The sequence below is a fragment of the Esox lucius genome, chromosome 7 (genome assembly GCF_011004845.1).
Source record: "Esox lucius isolate fEsoLuc1 chromosome 7, fEsoLuc1.pri, whole genome shotgun sequence".
Classification (NCBI taxonomy): Eukaryota; Metazoa; Chordata; class Actinopteri; order Esociformes; family Esocidae; genus Esox; species Esox lucius.
In genome coordinates this window covers 12,233,902-12,254,468 of record NC_047575.1, presented here as the reverse complement: position 1 = coordinate 12,254,468, position 20,567 = coordinate 12,233,902, and the positions used below count along the sequence as shown (strand labels likewise).

Below are 20,567 nucleotides of genomic sequence, written 5' to 3'. Positions count from 1 at the left end.
GAGATAATCAAGGTTTCGGGAGGGACAGAGAGATGTTTACGCTAATATATTTAAACCCTTAAAATGGTATATTGCCTTCAAATTGGTACATAGATACATTTCTTGTATGCTTCTATGTACAGAAGTGACCACACATATTTTCCTTCTGACTTCCCATGAGAATCAAACCAATGAAGTGAGCTACACAGGACAAAATATAATGGGGGTCCCTGGAGTGATTGTTTGGTTAGGGTCCAGGACAAGAAAAGGTTGAAGTCACCTGATCTAGCTATTTAACTACAGTTGAAACTGTACAAAATGTTTTAGCTACATCAGCTGACTGACTCAATACTTGCTTTAATCTTTCAGTAACATTTCAATTGTATAATGAATAGTATTAATTAACTTCCCTTATTCCTAACGTTTGACTTTAGCTATCGAATTATGGCTATTCTGCAAATAAAATAACGCATTAGGTAGGTAAAGACAAGTATCGAACAAGTATTGACTAATTTCAATGAACCTCCATATTCAGACCCACCCTCCACAAAAAACTATGCTCTTGGAAGCTGTCAGATTTGTTGTCGCGAGATTTCCGTGTTTGTGTGTTATTAATTTGGTGTTGGAGTGTTCTTCCTACTTGTTTTTGTTGCCCTAAAGATTTGTACAACTGCAGCACTTTTCGAGAAAATCCGTGGTAATGGGTAGTCGTCTTAGCGTTGTAGGTCATAGTTTAGTATTTATTTATGAATTGATGCGAGACAGTTGGTAGTTAGCTAGGTAAAGGCTAGCGCCAGCTAACGCTAGCTTTCTAGCTAGCTAGTTAGCTGGCTACGTTTGCCTCCAGTACCATTATAGCCAGTTCGCTCAGGTGAGTGGCCTGTAGTAGGCTAGTTTACGATAGCTAGCTAACAACATCTGGGTGTATCTTCCCAGTAAAAGTCTGTCTTCAGTGAAGTAGTTTTCATTTTCTGTACGAATTGTAGTTTTCTGTACGTTTTCATCATTTCACAACACATTTTATATTGCAGCAATTTCTCTGATCTGAAAGGCCATCGCCTAACATTTATCTAACTAAATTAGCTAACTAGCAATCTAGAGTATTTCACGGTAGCTAGTTAAATGGCGTCAGATAGTGACACAGAGGAATTCTACGATGCTGCTGAAGACGTCAGTTTTACTCCATCACCTAAAATGTAAGTAACCTTTCTACTTATAATTTGTAAACGTAAAATGATTCACATATAGTATGCTATGCTTTGGCAATACGGTTGTAATAACTGTCATGCTAATAAAGCTGAATTGCTATGCTAGTGTAATGGCTTTGAACTATTTAAGCTGATATGATGCTGGCCATTGAATTGAAACAGGTGTTAACTAGAAGGCATGTACAGTTTTGTGCTTATATACAGTGTTTTTTCTGTGTGATTAAGGAACTCAACTGTTAACATCTTAACTAACCATACATCGTGTCTTAGCTACTCAGTATAATTATCTGTTTTACATGTGGATTTGTATAGACTATATCTGATTTGTCCTATTGTTTGTTTACTAACCAAAGGTAATTTGATTAACCATATTAGGAGTAGTCTTGTGACTTTCATTTGTCTTTGCTTAGAACACCTGCGAAGTTTGTCCTTCCCACGCCTCAGGTATGTTTTCTCTTACTTGGATTTTACACTTTAACAACAGTCGCTTTAAAGACCAGAGTGAAGTTTAACTTTGGAGGGTCATATCAAAGATTGTAACCCAGAATGTTGGTTTACGTTTAATTATTACTTAAATGGCATAGCTGGTGCACACTGTGGATATCTTTTAACTACTTTAAGAGACATTTAAGGGCCATTTAGGAAGCACTATTAAAGTTTGCATTAACCCCAATCATAGCTTCACCCCAAGTTATTTGAAGTAATTACATTTTCTCTGCATGTGCCAGTGGAATGTTTACTGTTCAGGACATTGTCATGCATTTAGGTAGTCAAATGTTATAGACATAATCACATCCCAGGATTGTACATTGTGTAGATGAGCTGTATGTTAGTTTATGAAAGTGTAGTATTTAATTCACCCTGTCAGTTTCCTTGTACCTTTGCTTTGTGTACCTTCAGGGGGATAGGCCTCCAGAAGACTTGGCTGTTGGGCAGGCCCCACCTGAGGCTCGCCAAGATGACTCCATTCAGGTTCTCCCTCATAATGTTTAAATCTAGGCTAAGGCTGCTCATTAATCCCCATTTGAATATGTCATTGTGCCATTATGAAAAAGCAATATTGTTCTTTTTAATAGTTACTGAGCCCCTGCGTATGTGTTGTTAATGTCTATAGATGTGTATTGACGGTGTCCGGGTCTTGAGTTCTGGGTAAATCCATTTGCATTTAATCACTTTCTAACAGCACACTCTTTGATTTGAATGAAACCACACACATTTGCCTATTTTGGAGGTGCTCAGAAGGGACGTTTTGGACGCTAGTGTCAGAACATTTTGGACGCTAGTGTCAGAACATTTTGGACGCTAGTGACAGAACATTTTGGACGCTAACGTCAGAACATTAATTAGATAAAGGTGTGCTAGCAAGGAAATCTGTTTTCCACCATCCCATTCAACATACCAAAAGACATGTCCAAAAAAACCTATATTCAATAGAAAATATTACAAAGACAACATATCAAATTTTGAAAATGGGAAATGTTATTTTTCTTGAAATATCTATGCCTACTTTGAATTGAATGCCAGCAGTATGTTTCAAAGAAGCTGGTACAGGGGCAACAAAAGACAGGACAAGTTGTCTAATGCTAAAAAAGAACCTGGTGGAACATCTCCCAACTAATTAGGTTATTTGGTAACAGATCAATAACATGATTGGGTTAAAAAAATATATATATATATCCCTGAGTGGATGAGTCTTTCAGAAGATGGGGAGGGGTTCACCGCTCTGTGAAAGACTGTGCAGGCAAATGCAGCAGTTTAAGAATAACATTTAATATGGAGTGAGGCGAATTGGAAAACATTCCTGTGGTCTGATGAATACAAATGTGAAATTATTTTGGGGAATCATGGATGCCTTGTCCGGCTTTTTATCAGTGCACAGTTCAAAGATGATGGTATGGGTGCATTAGTGCACATGGCATGGGTGACTTGCTCATCTGTGAAGATACCATTAATGCTGAACAATATATACAGGTTTTGGAGCAACATATGCTGCCATCCAGATGACATCTGTTTCAGGGAAGGCCTTGCTAATTTCAGCAAGACAACACCAAACCATATTCTGCACGTATTACAACAGCATGGCTCCGTTGTAAAAGAGTCCGGGAGCTAAACTGGCCTGCCTGCAGTCCCGAACAGACTTGCCAACCATTGAAAACATTTAGTGTAAACAAAAAATGCAACAAAAGAGACCCTGAACTGTTGAGCAGCTGAAATCCTATATCAAGCAAGAATGGGAATACTGTTTCACATTCAAAACTACAGTAATTGGTCCCCTCAGTTCCCAAACACTTAGAGGATTGTTAATAGAAGAGGAGATGCAACACAGTGGTAAACGTGCCCCGGTCCTAACTTTTTTTAAACATGTTGCTGGCATCAAATTCAAAATGGGCATTTCAACATTTATTATGTTGTCTTTGTACTATTTTCAATTAAATATAGGCAGATATTTGTTTATATTTGTATTTTACGCTGCATCCCAACTTTTTTGGAAACAGGGTTGTATAACAAATATTGTTTGTCATGTCATAAATACAATTGTTTAATTCAGCCAATATTACTTAAGAGACTTAAGAGGCATCTCTTACTTGAATTGCGGTTCCACTATTGGAGTGTTGCCAAAAATTGTTTAGTATGAAGATGTTCAGAAAATACTTGTCCAATAGAAGTTCCCTAATCTCATCTCTAGGCGCTGTTATTAATTTAGAAAAAATGAAAATATAAATTTGTCACTTTAACATATTATTAATGATCTTTTCAGCAACCAAAAACATATTAGTCCTTACACTGACTGTCAATTTTTGTAAATGCATACTTTTGTAGCTATTTGTTAGTGGATTTATAACCCTTTGTAAATACTGCTAGTCTGTTACTCTGCTTAGGTTGAGTAACAGTGGTTCTCCCACCTAGCTATCAAAAGATTTCTGCAGTAATGGTATGTGTTTTCCTGGATAAGAGCGTCTGGTAAATTACTACGGCCTGAAAAAATGTATTCACTGTTTATCTGATTTCCCCCTGGAATTATGGAGTGAGTGAGCGAGCGCTCCACAAGTCAAAACAAATAGTAGATAAAGAATAAAGGAGTACTTTATTATGACTAATAAAGAAGCACATGTGCAAGCTCAAGGCATAAAGTGGTCTTCAAGAGCTATATTATTGAGTGAATACCTACACTAGGAAATCCTTCTTGTGTGGAGCAAGCAAAACAAAATTTGCCACGAAAACCCCCCTCCTTGGAGACCGTCGAGCACATTGTGGAGCGGCTGATCTGCCCTAAGTGTGTGCTTGCCACTAGCAATGTATTTTGCTGGACATGCTAGCTATTCTTGGCAGCGCATCATCACTTCATACGCCTTTTGTCTTAGTGTTATCTGTTGGCTTACTACTACTGGTAGTGATGGCAAAATGTGAGTTATTAATTTCAAGTCATTGCACAGATGACATACTTACATTTTATCAATAATTTGGTCCTCAATTTGCTTGTTCGAAATACTATCAGCTTGCACTGCATCTTTGCTGATGAATGCCCTGATCCCTGACCAGTGAATTGGTTCAATAAATTGTTTTGTGTGTTAATAGCTTCTAATAGTTCTGAGAAAGATACAATAACCATGAATTCAGTTTAATGTTTTTTTTGTAATGAGGTAATAACCTGGTCACAAATAGTAGTAATTTATGCTGGCTTCAGCTATGGCTGCAATGTAGAGGAATAACAAACTTGCAGGTGTGAGCATGTGTTCCGTCTAATCAAAGTCTCCAACATGAAGGTAGCGTGTGATCTATGGCAGTTTGGTCTCTTGCGCATCAGTTCAGGAAATTGCCACGGTAGAGCGGAAAGTGCATTATGAACAAAGATCTGCATAAATTGCCCAAAAACAACACAGCAGATTTATTTGGGGATGAGGTAAAAGTGAAGCGTGACCTAGGTTAAACAGTAATTCAGGTTGGTCTGGCCTATGGTGTAAGTGTCATTGGAGAAACATCTGGTAATGGTATGAAGGTGTTCTTTTTAATGTTTGTCATTATTTTCCTAGATCATCGACAGCATCATTGAGGAGAGCCAGAAGGGGAGTGCTGTGGAGGAGGTTCTGCTGATGAGTTCAAGGGATGTGGGCTCAGAGTCAGAGGAGAAGCTGGATGTGGCACCTGCTGAACCAGAGTCAGAGGTCAAGGTGGATTTGGCCTCTGCCGAACCAGAGCCTCTTTCTGCCGAACCTCAGGCGGTGGAGGAGCGTTCACAGCAGCCTCAGGAACAGCAGGTAGCATGCCCCATGGTTCTACCAGACACCCCCGGCCCGTCGGCCGGCCGCCAGGATCATGTCCAGCCCCCAGACATCACCAGCGCCCTGGGGCCAGGCAAGAGTCTACCAGACATCCCGCCGGACATCCCTGACCTTCCCCGGGTGCCTGCAGACGAGCAGAGACAAGCAGACATCCTAGCCCAGGTCCCCCTTATAGACAAGCCGGCCAACTTGTCCGACCCGGGTCCTACGAAACCCCCACGGCAGTTCACCGTAGAGCCTGACATTGTGGCCAGCACCAAGAAGCCTCCACCCTCACGCCCACCTCCTCCCAGCGGAGCGCCTCCCCCACGGCCGCCACCCCCGTCCCGCCCAGCTCTGCCACTCGGCAAGAAGTCCCAGGAGTGTAGTAGGCCCAAAGGACTGGAAGGTAGAAATCCCTGTGCTTGTGCTCAATAGCGCACTGTGAAGTCACTGTTCTGATGTAAATGAAACACTGTTCTTTCAGGGATTGCATACAATGAGCTGAACACAATGACACTCATTGGTGTTGGTCCACACCTACTCATGATCAGTTCTGTTCTAATTAACGACGTGGGTCATTTAGTTGTGTAAGCATGGAGACAATGTTCTTGTGACTTTTAACCCCAAATCTCGGCTGTGTAATTGGCCAGTGTGTGCGGCGGAGCAGGAGGAGCCGTGTGGCCTGGTGTCTCCTGGCAGCACCGTGAGGAGCATCACCAAGGATCTGCAGCACTCTCTGGACCTGGCCAGCGCCACCAGCGGAGACAAAGTGGTCACAGCACAGGTCAGTGGCTGCCGGCGTCCTATGCTTTCCACGGGTCCAGTATCTTCTGCCCTGGACGTCGAATCGGTCAGGGCTGGTTCCCCAGTCAAAGATTAAGCCTGGTCCTAGGCTAAATATTAAGCTCAATGGAGTCCATTGACTATTCTCCATATACATTTTTAGACTAAGCTTAATTTGTCTGGTGATACCGTTACTTGGTCTAAACTTCGTCCTGTTTGAAAATCTGTGTTGGGTTAAAATGTGTCCTTGTCCGATAAAACATTTTGGCAAGCTCATACCAGTGTATGGATTTACTGTTGCATGGTTTGCATGGTTCTCAGCAGGCCTTTGAACCTTGCGATTTGAAAACCTATTTTTCTTAGAGTTAACACCAGTGTAAGTGGTGCGTGTGTTGGTGTGTTCCCACAGGAGAATGAGGATGAACCGACATCCGGCCGTGATGACACTCTAGGTCCGCAACGCCCACGTTCCAACTCCGGGAGAGAGCTGACTGATGAGGTCTGTTTCCATTCCTCTGAGTACCTTCCACTTACCCAGCTTTCAGACACTAATTCCGTGTTGTTGTTGTTTTCTTTTACTCTTCACATTTGAGTGTATGCGTTTCTAATTTATTGATTGAGTGTGTCGTCTCTGTATAGGAGATTCTGGCGAGTGTGATGATCAAGAATCTGGACACTGGGGAGGAAATCCCTCTTATCCAGGCGGAGGAGAAGCTTCCTACAGGGATCAACCCGCTCACATTACACATCATGAGGAGAACCAAGGAGTACATCACGTAAGGCCTGTACTGTAACATCTCATGGACTCACACCATCCGTGTTGTATGGCTCAACAACTATACAGTTGTATACTCACTACCCCATGCTATCAGCTTCAGTAATGGGGGGAAAACCTGTTCCCTAAGATGTTGTTGTTTTTCACGCCAGGAATGATGCTGCACAGTCAGATGATGATGACAAGGCCCAGGCTCCACTGAGCGACACCGATGGAGGCAAGCTGAAGCAGAAAACGTGAGGATTGGCATTATGCCCAGACTTCTGCTTTGGTTACACATGTCCCTCTGCTGCTTTGGCAGACTGTCTCTGATTGAGCCTGTAATGGAGTCACAGTGGTTTATATTGCTGATGGAGCCTGTAATGGAGTCAGTGGTTTGTCTCTGGTGGAGCCTGTAATGGAGTCACAGGGGTTTATGTCTCTGATGGAGCCTGTAATGGAGTCACAGGGGTTTATGTCTCTGATGGAGCCTGTAATGGAGTCACAGGGGTTTATGTCTCTGATGGAGCCTGTAATGGAGTCACAGTGGTTTATGTCTCTGATGGAGCCTGTAATGGAGTCACAGTGGTTTATGTCTCTGATGGAGCCTGTAATGGAGTCACAGGGGTTTATGTCTCTGATGGAGCCTGTAATGGAGTAACAGGGGTTTATGTCTCTGATGGAGCCTGTAATGGAGTCACAGGGGTTTATGTCTCTGATGGAGCCTGTAATGGAGTCACAGTGGTTTATGTCTCTGATGGAGCCTGTAATGGAGTCACAGTGGTTTATGTCTCTGATGGAGCCTGTAATGGAGTCACAGTGGTTTATGTCTCTGATGGAGCCTGTAATGGAGTCACAGTGGTTTATGTCTCTGATGGAGCCTGTAATGGAGTCACAGTGGTTTATGTCTATGGTGTTTTTAATTCCTCAGTGTTCAGCTGAAAAAGTTCCTGGGCAAGTCGGTGAAGAGGGCCAAGCATTTGGCTGAGGAGTATGGGGAGAAGGCTGTCAACAAGGTGAAGAGTGTTCGTGATGAAGGTCAGCTAACTTCCGCAGCTCTGTCCAACCTCAACACTGTGCTAGCTTGTTGACACCATCTTTCATTGGCTCAAAGTCCATTGGTCAGTGGTGTTGCTGTTGTCTCACTCTGGTTGCCCTGTCTCAGTGTTCCACAACGACCAGGATGACCCATCGTCCAGTGATGATGAGGGGATGCCCTACACACGGCCGGTCAAGTTCAAGGCAGCACACAGCTTCAAGGGCCCCTTCGACTTCGATCAGATCAAGGTGGTCCAGGACCTCAGTGGAGAACATATGGTTAGATCAAGTGTTATCAGTGCATGCGCATGTTTTGGATCTTTCAACTGAACAACGGACTACTACAGAGCATACGTAACCATGAATGTTGTTGTAAACCTAAGAATATATATTCCTTTTCCATCTCTCCCTGTGTCACCAGGGTGCAGTGTGGACCATGAAGTTTTCTCACTGTGGGAGGCTGTTGGCGACAGCAGGCCAGGACAACGTGGTGCGAATCTGGGTTCTGAAAAACGCCTTTGACTACTTCAACAACATGAGAATAAAGTACAACACTGAAGGTCGGTAGCTCATGACGCCTGACAAAGGAGCTCCGTTTGTCTCTGAATAAATAGTGTCGTTGTTTGCTGCCACACCTTTGGTAAATGTAGCGGTTGTTTGCTGGGTTTCTCATGGCTTTACTTTGTTTCTTCGCCACCAGGAAGGGTATCACCGTCTCCCTCTCAGGAAAGCCTGTGCTCCTCCAAGTCAGACACTGATGGTGGGGTGAGTATGGTTAGACTCCCACCAGACATGGTTAGAGGTGGGGTCACCTGGGATGGTTAGAACTATGGTTTCTATGGGCAACTATACAGTCACTATACAATACTGTGGAGATTTCCCTGACAGTCATTTTCTGTCCCCAGATGAGCGGGGTTCCTGAAGACCCCGATTCTGAGGACAAGAATCTCCCCTTCCGCCAAGTACCCTTTTGCAAATACAAAGGTCATACAGCTGACCTGCTGGATCTCTCTTGGTCAAAGGTGAAACTCCTTATTTCTTTTCGAACCGACACTTTACACTTGACGTCTCTATACTTTTTCCTGATATTCAGTGTGGTCTTTGATTCCAGAATTACTTCCTGCTTTCCTCGTCCATGGATAAGACTGTCAGACTATGGCACATATCCAGGAGAGAGTGTCTGTGCTGCTTTCAGCATATTGACTTTGTCACAGCCATCGCTTTCCATCCTAGAGTAAGGAGTCCTTTATAAGCTAGTGGACATTTGTCAGTTCATGTTTACATTAAAGTTTGGTCCTTTTTAAGTGGAGAGTACTGTACGTTAGCCAGGTTTGTGTCCTGCCTCTGTTAACCAGATAAAACGTTTATTTCTCCCAGGACGACCGGTACTTTCTGAGCGGCTCTCTGGATGGGAAGCTTCGTCTGTGGAACATCCCCGACAAGAAGGTGGCACTGTGGAATGAGGTGGATGGGCAAACACGCCTCATCACCGCCGCCAACTTCTGCCAGAACGGGAAGTACGCGGTCATCGGCACCTACGACGGCCGCTGCATTTTCTACGACACAGAGGTACGGCGGAGGGGAGAGCTGGATCCAGCCATTCTTCTGAGTATTACACAGGCAGAGCACAGCTAAGACAGCAAGGAGTGTTGGAGGGAGTTCGCTATTCCAAATGTCTGTTCCTCTTTCAGCGTCTTAAATACCACACCCAGATCCACGTACGGTCGACCAGAGGCAGGAATCGAGTAGGTCGGAAAATCACAGGCATCGAGCCCCTGCCTGGAGAGAACAAGGTACGACTGTACTCTTCCCAACATGGTTGCCTGGAGATGACGCGGTATTGGCCACTGTCAGCTAGCCAATGATCTTCCTTTAAATCACTAGATTCTGGTGACATCCAATGACTCCAGGATCCGCCTTTATGACCTAAGGGACCTGTCTCTTTCCATGAAGTACAAGGGTTACGTCAACAGCAGCAGTCAGATCAAGGCCAGCTTCAGGTGAGAAGGTTCTCCTGCCTCAGGTTCATCATGTCCTATTGTACCCATGGTCCAACCCCCCTCCCCCCATTACAGTGGTGGTCAGCCTGGTGCTAAACTGAGCTATTGAACACTGTGCCACCCGTGGCCCTGTGTGTGGCAGTCAGTAAACAGTGATGGGGTAAGGAGCTGTATCTGTTTATTTTCCAGCCATGACTACTCATTCATTGTGAGTGGCTCAGAGGACAAGTATGTTTACATCTGGAGCACCTACCATGACCTGAGCAAGTTCACCTCCGTACGACGTGACCGCAATGACTTCTGGGAGGGAATTAAAGGTACCTGACCAATGTGATCGTGCTCAGGTGTTTACAGTAAGACACCTACTTCATGCTAACGGATTAGGTCATAGTGTCCTTCCACTAAGTCCACTCTCTGTCGTTCCCTCAGCACACAATGCAGTGGTGACTTCGGCCATTTTTGCCCCCCACCCTAGCCTGATCGTCCCCCAGGAGGCGGGGGCAGAGAAAGCGGGGGCTGGGGCTGGGGCCGATGCCGAGTGTAAGAGCTTGGACTCTACTGACTCTGAGACCATTCCTTCAGGTACAGTATGTAGCTTTATGCCAGGCAGCCCTCTGCCCAGAGGGACTCATCAATGATCAGATCCCCAGAAATATATACCATATGATGTTCAATAGATGAAATGAAGAGAGCTAAGTGTATAGAAAAAACGTTATATGCTGAGCAGGTTGTTTCATGTCTACAGGGGCTCTGAAGACTGATCATACAGAGGTCCTGCTTTCTGCTGACTTCACCGGCGCCATTAAAGTTTTCATCAATGTAAAAAAGTACTGAGCACTTCAGCCTTAAAGGCCTCACCCTGAACCCTTACCACTTACCGATCAGTGTACAGTCCTATCACGGAGCGGAGCCACCAGCTGCCTTCCCGCGCTTCTCAAATCTGCCAATCCACCTACTGGTGAGTGCTCCAGGAAGGACAGAGGGATATATTTACCCTTCCAGAGAACGGTGACCCTAGAGTAGGGGATGATGGAACTGTACATGCAGGAAGCAGCCCACAGATGTCCTGTCACTTTTTTTTTTGTATCATTTGTTTCTTTTAACACAAAGAACCGGGGTTTTCAAAGCAGGTTTGTGAGACTGTATAGTTGGAGCACAAAGTGAATCAGAACAGGTGCTAAACGGGCGGATGGTGAAGACATTAATGTAAGAGTGTAACAGCCACACTGTCTTACTCCTTACTTCCCTGCTCTCCCAGTACCCGCTCCTCTGTCCTTGACAAAGGACACTGTCTTCTATTTTAAACTGTAAGCACTAACTGCAATCATTTCGGTTACAAATGTTCATTTGTGTCTGTCGGTTATGAAAAATAAAATGGAATCACAGAATTGTTTTCCCCCACATTGTTTATCATTCACTTAAAGCATAACGGTTTCCTCATTTACAAAGTGCTCTGATTCTGTTTCCCCCCCGTCAACATGAGATGACCTTTATATGGAGGCGACCCTTCAAGACTGGTCTCCAATACGGTTCACAAAGGCCCAATGAATGGGATGAGACAGATGCATGTGGTGCTCTCAGTCAACTCCCCACCCTGGAGCCTGGACAACACGGATACATTGCCAAGAGTGATTTATTGTGAAGTCTCAGGGACTAGTCACAATCTGATTAAACAGGGTTTAAAAACAGTCAAACAAAACAAATCGAGAACTGTACAAATAATGTTCAAACTTCATCTTACAAAAAAGTTGCCAGATCTTGACTGCAGCAGCCAAAGACATGGGTACAGTGGGGAACAGACAGCTGTCAGTTGGTTTGCAGAGACAGTCCAGAGGCATTGTGGGGATTGAAGCGTGTGGCGGAGCAGGGCAGTTCACGGGGGCCGCTGGCTGCTTCGCGGGGAGAGGCAACGGGGTCCAGGCCACAGGTTCAGTGTTTGCTCTTCTTTGTCTTTTTGTGGGAGCGGTGCGGGGACCGGGAGCTGGACCTCCTCCACGTCTTCCTGGCTGGCGAGGGCGACCGGGACCGCTTGGACTTCTTGGGAGACTTTGACTTGGTTCTGTTGGAAGGGGTGTGGGGATAAGTGTCAGCACAAAAATACAAATACGGAACTTGAAAAGAAAAGTGGTTTCAAGCAGGCCTTACTTTGAGGGAGAGTCTCTGTATTTCTGAGTTCGCTCCTCCGTGTCTCTACTCCGTCCTCTGCTCCTGTCCCGGTCCCTGTCCCGGTCTTGACTCCTTTTACTCCTCTCCTTGTCCCGTCCTTTACTGCTCTCCTCTGTCTTTTCCCTCCTCTCCTCCTTCTTTGACCTGTCTTTTGACTTGGGTGTGGATCTTTCCTTCTTCTCTTGCTCGTCCTTATCGAACTCCTGAGGTAAATAGACACAAAGTTGGTCTGTAGCAGTGGCGTAATTCAGTATTATTAAAAACAGGTTGTGTTTCTTCAAGCCGTTCCCTTTCTGCTGGGCTTCTGGGAATTGCTGTACACTAGAGACCCACCTTCTGTAGCAGCTTGTTCCTGTAGTGCTCCACTTGTTTCTGAACATTCATCCCAGACTTCCTGGGCCTCTTCCCAGACTCCAGCTCATCCTGGAACTTCATCACCTTCACCTGCAGCCAATACAATACCACATAAAATACAGTACAACCTATCGGAACAGGGGTTACGTGTTGCCTAAATGATTGGAAATGGAATCAAATGTCACGCAAGGGTTTTGTTTTAGAATAGAAAATCATTGTATTATTAACAGAAGTGGGTTGGCAGTGTCTCGTTCACTACAGTGCGTGAGTGCTTGCCTCCAGCTCTCTCAGCCTGCTCCTCTTGCTCTCCGACATCTCAAAACTACTGAGGGAGCTCTTGAAGTCGGCACTATCGTACTTGGACGGGCTGTCGTCGTCGCTGCTGTCGGCCTCCGAATCCCCTTCTTCCTTAGTGTTGGCACTGTGGGGGGACAGCGGAGATGAGACCGAGCCCCTCTACAGTCCTCCGAGACTCCACGCAGGCTCAGGAAGAGCTGGCGTCGCAGAGACTCCTTGTACCAACTTACCTTACATTCAGGTCGTCCCGAGGGTATCGTTCTCCTACGGTGTCCCATTTGGATTCAGTGTTGGCTGAAAGAGGAAGAAACACTGTAAGTCCTGCTGTGGTTGAGTAGAGCCGTGATGAAGGGCTTTACATTGCTGACTATGGGTACCTTGGGGGAGAGCTTCAGAATCGTCCACCCGCTCCCATTTAGACAGAGCCACCCGGGAGTGAGCCAGGTCCTCCACTGCAAAACACAGACTCACGTCACGGCCACAGCTTATGAAGCTACAAAGTTTCTTCTACAGTCATTGAAAAAGGTTGACCTACGGGGCATTCCATCTATGTCGTCCAAGGGGGCACCCAGGGGAACCCCGTCAATGTCGTCAACAGGCACCCCATCCAGGGAGGCAGGGTCCCAGGCCAGGGGTGAGCCGTCCAGGTCGTCCAGTGGAGCTCCGTCCAACGGGGCTCCGTCCAGGTCAGGAGACGACACCTGGAGAGACACCGGGGGCCTTGAAGCAATGACCACACATTCGGGCCTGCTTCAGGCTGCATACAATCCAACAGCTTTGTTCAGAGCTCCAGCTCACCTCTACCCTCTCGATCACCTCCTCTCCAGCCTTGACCAGGCCCAGGAAGATATTCTGCAGCTGAATCAGGTAGGACTCTGGGTAAATGGCCCAGTCTTCCCAGGCCCTGAAACAACCCATTATCTTTTGCTGAGGAGAAGACAATAGTTAATATTTGCTCCAAGGCAACAACAGTAAAAAGGTTGTGGAAAGCGGTATTTTCTAAAACACGTATTACCTTGAACTGTTCAGCTTGGAGTCTTGCTTGTATGTTTCGATAAGCATCACTGATGTCCCCAAATATCTGGGGCAATTTTGCTTCAAAACTGAAGGAACAGAAAAACTGTAAATAACATTACATGAACACGGAGCATGTGGATTTCAGAATTACAGACCAAAAATAAATAAACATCTTACTATTTACGATAATAGGACGCGTTGGTTACTTTGGCGCCGCAGTTGTACAAGATGTCGGATACCAGGTACAGCCTGGCGATCTGGGAAGGGAGACGGGACAGCTGTGACTACCTATGTCATGTGAATGTGGGTTATGGTGCACGTGCCACCATTCAATAGAACATGCAGATGTGAGAGAGGTGGGTTGAGACCTTTTTCTGTAGTGGTGTCCCCAGGAGTGACAGGGACTCCGCGATGCACCCCACCACCTCCTCGGCTGCCTCGGCCCTCTCCAGACAGAACACCATGGCATCGCCGACCTCGTCCCTGCGGGGGCTGAGTCCTCTCAGCAGCGCCTCCAGCCGCTCCCTGTGTCTGGAACAAACGGTTTGGTTTGACGAAGACAGAACGCCAAAAAGACCAAATTATTTTCATCTTCAGCCTCGGAACCCCTCCGTGTGTACAGTGGCACTCACTCGGTCTTCAGCTGGCCCTTCTTTAGCTCCTCCTCCTGAGAGGGCGACTCCTCCTCCTCTCCCGCCTCCTCATCTCCATGCAGGTAGGGGTTCAGGAGGGGTGGCCTCCAGATGGAGCCCCCCCTGAACATCCGGAAGTCTGCTGTCCTCCACTCACTCGGCGGCTCCCCCTGGGGGCAGAAGGACAACAACGATCAGGCCCAGTGGGGATATACAGTGAGAGAATTTTTTTTAATCCCCTGCTGATTTTGTACGTTTGCCTAATGACAAAGGAATGCCATCTATAATTTTAATGGTAGGTTTATTTGAACAGTGAGAGACAGAATAACAAAATAATCCAGAAATGTAAAAAATATTATAAATTGATTTTCATTTTAATGAATGAAATAAGTATTCGACCCCTCTGCAAAACATGACTTAGTACTTGGTGGCAAAACCCTTGCTGGCAATCAGAGGTCAGATGTTTCTTGTAGTTGGCCACCAGGTTTGCACACATCTCAGGAGGGATTTTATCCCACCCCTCTTTGCAGATCTTCTCCAAGTCATTAAGGTTTCGAGGCTGACGTTTGGCAACTCAAACCTTCAGCTCCCTCCACAGATTTTCTATGGGATTAAGGTCTGGAGACTGGCTAGGCCACTCCAGGAACTTAATGTGCTTCTTGTTGAGCCACTCCTTTGTGGCATTGGCCGTGTGTTCTGGGTCATTGTCTTGCTGGAATACCCATCCACGACCCCTTTTCAATGCCCTGGCTGAAGGAAGGAGGTTCTCACCCAAGATTTGACGGTACATGGCCCCGTCCATCGTCCCTTTGATGTGGTGAGGTTGTCCTATCACCTAAGCAGCATTCCTCCTCCAAACATGGCAAATTGAGTTGATGCCAAAGAGCTCGATTTTGGTCTCATCTGACCACAACACTTCCACCCAGTTCTCCTCTGAGTCATTCAGATGTTCATTGGCAAACTTCAGATGGGCATTTTCTTCTTGAGCAGGGGGACCTTGCGGGCGCTGCAGGATTTCAGTCCTTCAAGGTGTAGTGTGTTACCAATTGTTTCTTTGGTGACTATGGTCCCAGCTACCTTGAGATCATTGACAGGATCCTCCTGTGTAGTTCTGGGCTGATTCCTCACCGTTCTCATGATCATCTCCACAAGGTGAGATCTTGCATGGAGCCCCAGACCGAGGGAGACTGACAGTACTGCGTTTCTTCCATTTGCGAATAATCGCACCAACTGTTGTCACCTTCTCACCAAGCTGCTTGGCGACGGTTTTGTAGCCCATTCCAGCCTTGTCTAGGTCTACAAACTTGTTTCTTTCACTCATTAAAATGCAAATGAATTTATAACATTGTTGACACACCTTTTTCTGGATTTCTTTGTTGTTATTCTGTTTCTCACTGTTCAAATAAACCTACCATTAAAATTATAGACTGATAATTTCTTTGTCAGTGGGCAAACGTATAAAATCAGCAGGGGATCAAATAATTTTCCCTCACTGTAGTGAGAGAAGGGGAGGTGGATTAATGACAGATGTGTGGCCAGGATACAGACCTGGAGAATGGAGTAGAGTTTCCAGCGGTAGTACACATGCTCTTGGCTTTTGTTGTCAAACAGGAACCTGAAATCATCAAGTGTCGATATCAGTTACAATATATGACAATGCATTTGGTACATTTGAAAAATTGAGCTCCGCCACAGTGCCTTACCTGAAGTCAGGGTTATTTTTCTCTTTGCTCATAATGATGGCTTCAAACATGGGTCCCTCACGCACCACAAACTCTATCATCCTGTGGATGAGGCCCAAAAGGTTCCTGTGGAGTAAAAGTGGAGAGGATGAGTGATTCGTCTCCCCCATCACCCAGACCAGTAGCCATGTCAAAGCTCTTACTACACTTGCTCTAAGCCCCTCTCTGACTCGCTTCTAGAACTTTCTCCCTCACCCATGACTTGTCACAGCAAGTGTTATGTGATGTGTGTTGATCTGCGCACACGAGCGGATGCGTTTCTATTGGACAGTGTGTGGCTAGCTACATAAGGCAACAAGTGAAGTGTTTCCCTGTGTCCAGTTTCTAGAACAATGCTTTTGTTCTCCCACCTTTAGAAGTAGGTGTCTACATGAAAAAGTAGGACTATATGAGTGACAACATTACTTGCTACTATTAACTACTACTGCTGAATAAATTAAATGAACAGACTTCAATCTCCAATACATCTGCCTTCCAGCTGTATCTGTCTGCAGTGTCTCAGCCAACCCAAGCAGAAGAACCGGGGTTGCAACTGAAGTTAGTACCGGTATGTTTCATTGGATATAACCCACTGACTCCAACTGACTAAAAAGTCTACATCTTTTCTCCTGACAGGATTACAATGGTGTTATTCACTAATCTAATGCGCAAGACATAGAAGTATAAACTGTGGCATATTGTGGTTTTATCTTACTAGGCCAAATATTCATTTGAACCATGTACAACCCTACTAGTCAGATACAGGGCTCCCAGTCCTAAGCAGCAGGGTTTACCAATTCCCCCAACATAGGCCGTGTTGTCAACGAGAGGGCTCAATGCCGACCAAAGTTACAACATGACGCTTCTAAAGACTTTGAGACATGTCGGGAGGAAAACACTTGGTGTTGTTTTCGAGCCGTCTTCGCCCATTGGTCGTGTACATACAGGCGTAGCGCTTAGGACTGGGGCTTCCTGTCTGTCACATACGCACACAGGCAGAGCCTCTGTCCTCTAACACTGTGTTCTGCCTGAGAGAACGGCTGGTCAGTCCTAGTAGCAGTAGTAGTAAGAATGGACGGAGGGTGTGTACCTTTCTGTTGGGATAACCACTTTGACTACGGCTTCGGACAGAGTCTGTTCGTGAAGTCAAATCAAATAGTGAAGATATAAAACAAAAGTGAGTATAAATTCAGATGAAACACTGCAGGATACATACAGCATAGAAAACGATGATAGCAGTCACAGCTATACATTAAATGAATGGGGTGAAGAGGTCCCACATTCCAGAGACAGCTACACTATGGTTAAGGTTAATGTCTAGGATAACCCACACTATTTTACATTAACAGATTACATATGGTTCTGTAACACTACCTCATAACCCCATCTGGGACAAAACCCCTGCCTTAGGACAGATCCTAAGATTAGGACAAACCTAGACAAAAACATGTCTATACATGTATCACAGGACCAACCAACTGGAATTTAAACTGGGAAATTGAAAGCAGAACAGTTACTTCAGAACATGAGTGTCACATCTCTTGTGTGTGCATCCAAATGGAGTTCTAAATCAGCACAGAGCAAATTCTGAGGAACATCCAGTTAGTTGATCCTATGCTAAATGTATCAACCTGCGTAGACATCTACTACTCACACCTAAAATTGTCAAATTCATTGAATTGTAAAACAGTTAAAATGGAAACCACAAAAGAACCTATGTAAAGTAAAAAAAGAAAAAAACCTACCTTTTCAAACTCCTCCTTTGACCTGCTCCATGGCTTGGTAAAGTCATTGCGGAAACGGTCTCTGGGCTGAGAATTGAAGGGCAGGCCAGAAGGGGGTGGGGGCGTGGACATTTTAAGTACCCCTATGGGTGTATACAGAGGCTGGGGAGGGATTCGAACTGCTTTCCCCCATCCCAGCTTCATTTCAAAACCCATAACCGTTTTACCTGCAGCAAAAAAGGAAGTGATCCGATATGAGCCAAGGACACAGTAAATGTCACACTTGACAGGTCATTTTCTGTTCAGTGTATCATATTCCCTTATCACAGACTCACCGTCTAGAGCAGCCAAGGCCCTCTCAGCGTCTTTCCTGGTCATAAAGGCCACAAAGCCTCGGTTTGTGACCCTGGTGCGTTCTTCGTCACTACGCGGCCACATAATCTTCACACTTGCCAGAGGACCATACTTGCCAAACTCTTTGCAAAGCATTTCTTCATTCATCTGTCACATTACATTGGGAATCACATCAACACAGTTTACAAAAATGTATTCAGCATTCAGGTACGTTGAAATCATCCCAAATAAAAGAGCAATGTAGACTTCCCTGCCCTTTGTCAAAACACCCTAACCATAGAGTGATGTGTTTTTACCTTAGGGTTGATGCAGCCAATGTACAGGTTGGTAGTGTTCGGTGTGGCTGGGTCATCATCGAATACTGAAGGAAGAGGTGCACATCATGCTAAACATGTACAATCTACTAACCAGGCTACTGACTCGGATTAAGAAACATTGTAATAAACTACTGTAGAAAACCATTCAGCTGGAAGGGCTGGCACTCACTAGATCGTCGTGTTAGTGGTATGTCCAATTCACCAAATCCTCCTCCAGGCTCATTCTTCTTTCTTTTGTACCTTTCTTCACGTTCCTCCTGTATTCTACAAGAATGTAGACATTGCATACAAGTATAAACACATTGAAACAACAGTAAAAAAACAAAGGAACGAGTTGAAAACATACTGCTTTAGCTCCTCTTTGAAAAGTTCTAGGTTGCTCTTCTTCTTCTCTTCCGTCTTCTTTTTAACAACCTGTGGACCAGAAACGCATATAATAGGACATGGTAATGTATATGTAATGCATATAAGGGGACAATTTAATTTATATTCATCGCCAGGTACAGTTAGAGTTTCACAAGATCACTTACAGGCCTTCTGATATCAGCAGAATGTGCTGGGGAGACATTCTGGGGCACTGAAGTAAACTTTGTGATTGGTCTGTAAATCTTGCTCTTTTTTACCTCTGCTGCTTCCTCTTCTGCAAAACAATTTTACAGCAAAATAATACTAGAAAATGCACACAGAACATACATAAACCACTTCAGAGCTGGTTAGGCCAACATGTTTCTGCTTACCTTTAGTTGCATTCACGATCCCCCCACGAACAAATGTTTTCACGCCACTTTTGTCACTACTGTCAAAGGATGCTAAAAACTCTTCAAAAACTTCAGCTGCTTTTTCTTCTTCCTATAAATATGACAGTTTTAAAATGTGAATTAAAAAGATTACACTTCGTTGCACATAGCGGAGTAAAACCTCTTACCTTTTTCTTCAGATCTTCTTGTTCTCTCTTGGTCAATGTTCTCTTAACACTTGCAGGTTTCCCTTTCTTGCCATTTTTGTCTGCCATGCTGAAACTGCCCCCCCCCAAAAAATCAAGAGTAGTGTGTATTACCAACATGCACAAACATTATCGCAGTTTCACATCACTCTCATTCTCTTACGACAGTATTGCGTTTTTAGGTAACGTTCTTCTGGAAAGAAGGGTGCCTATCTGCAAAACCTCGCAGTTCACAACGTGCTTATACACAGATATGATAAGTAAATAACGATATTACCTTAGCAAAATCCCGTAGCTAGCGAGCTAACTGTTAGCTTGGATATGGTCACTCATCCAACATTAATGCTGACTACTAGCTAGCTGTCTTCATATTGGTTGACTGTAACCTATTAGTTTAATTAGCCATTTACAATAATTGCCAAGTAATATCTAGGCAACTCTCCTTTCCCTCTAATTAGCTGTTGATACGAGTCTGACAAAACCCCCAAATCAGTTTCGGCTGTATAGCTAGCTGCAGACACTAGATCGCTAACGTCGTTAGCTAGCTAGGCCGGATCTCGCATACATGCTGTGTGATCTGGTGCAAAGCCTTGCTACGGCGATCATATTTAACTTCCTGCAAGACAAATATGTAATGAAATAGATCATTGTTTTAAATGATCTAGCTACATCTCAATGATTAAGGATCATAGATATTATAAGTTGCACATTTCTTACCGTATAAATTGACAATGCGTTTGTTATTGGTCCACCATTTTGAATACGACACAAATGGACATAGCGGAAAAGTGATGTCACTTCACTCTCTGACCAATAAAACCCCCCAAAAGAGATAACTTCAGTTTGTCGACAATAATTTGAGTAGGCACTAATAAAAAATCTATTGAAAATCATAATATACATGGAATATACGTTTTACTACGTCGACATTATATTTAAAATATTATTGTACACTATTTACTGAACAAACAAATGAAACATATAATTGTATGAAGTTTTTTTTAATAATCAATATTTC

The 20,567-nt window shown here is 44.6% G+C and overlaps 2 protein-coding genes across 3 annotated transcripts; one reads left to right on the top strand and one right to left on the bottom strand.

The window, feature by feature from the left end:
• Positions 1-563: 563 nt before the first annotated feature.
• On the top strand, positions 564-11,412 carry wdr44 (WD repeat domain 44). Its single transcript, XM_010900166.5, has 20 exons — positions 564-1,175; positions 1,598-1,631; positions 2,088-2,159; positions 5,219-5,855; positions 6,100-6,233; positions 6,642-6,731; positions 6,872-7,008; positions 7,160-7,243; positions 7,918-8,024; positions 8,152-8,303; positions 8,446-8,584; positions 8,725-8,789; positions 8,930-9,046; positions 9,136-9,258; positions 9,402-9,593; positions 9,716-9,817; positions 9,909-10,024; positions 10,214-10,341; positions 10,454-10,606; positions 10,770-11,412. Exons 1-20 carry the CDS (start codon positions 1,102-1,104, stop codon positions 10,856-10,858), a joined length of 2,745 nt encoding a protein of 914 aa, XP_010898468.2. The 5' UTR covers positions 564-1,101; the 3' UTR covers positions 10,859-11,412.
• A 227-nt stretch (positions 11,413-11,639) lies between these two features.
• On the bottom strand, positions 11,640-20,348 carry zgc:163098 (uncharacterized protein LOC100037380 homolog). Of its 2 annotated transcripts, none has more exons than XM_010900164.4 (24): positions 20,267-20,348; positions 19,532-19,625; positions 19,344-19,455; positions 19,137-19,246; positions 18,953-19,020; positions 18,776-18,870; positions 18,586-18,650; positions 18,271-18,436; positions 17,957-18,162; positions 17,302-17,345; positions 16,194-16,298; positions 16,039-16,105; positions 14,491-14,660; positions 14,227-14,389; positions 14,036-14,115; positions 13,857-13,944; positions 13,640-13,768; positions 13,377-13,542; positions 13,219-13,293; positions 13,072-13,135; positions 12,821-12,965; positions 12,524-12,634; positions 12,170-12,393; positions 11,640-12,083 (listed from the first exon to the last, which is right to left on the bottom strand). In XM_010900164.4, the coding sequence occupies exons 2-24, from the start codon at positions 19,616-19,618 to the stop codon at positions 11,954-11,956; spliced, it is 2,670 nt and encodes an 889-aa protein (XP_010898466.1). In that variant the 5' UTR covers positions 19,619-19,625; positions 20,267-20,348; the 3' UTR covers positions 11,640-11,953. The 2 variants fall into 2 exon arrangements, with proteins under 2 accessions (XP_010898466.1, XP_010898467.1); XM_010900165.5 differs by lacking the exon at positions 20,267-20,348 and adding an exon at positions 19,827-20,218.
• Positions 20,349-20,567: the final 219 nt, after the last annotated feature.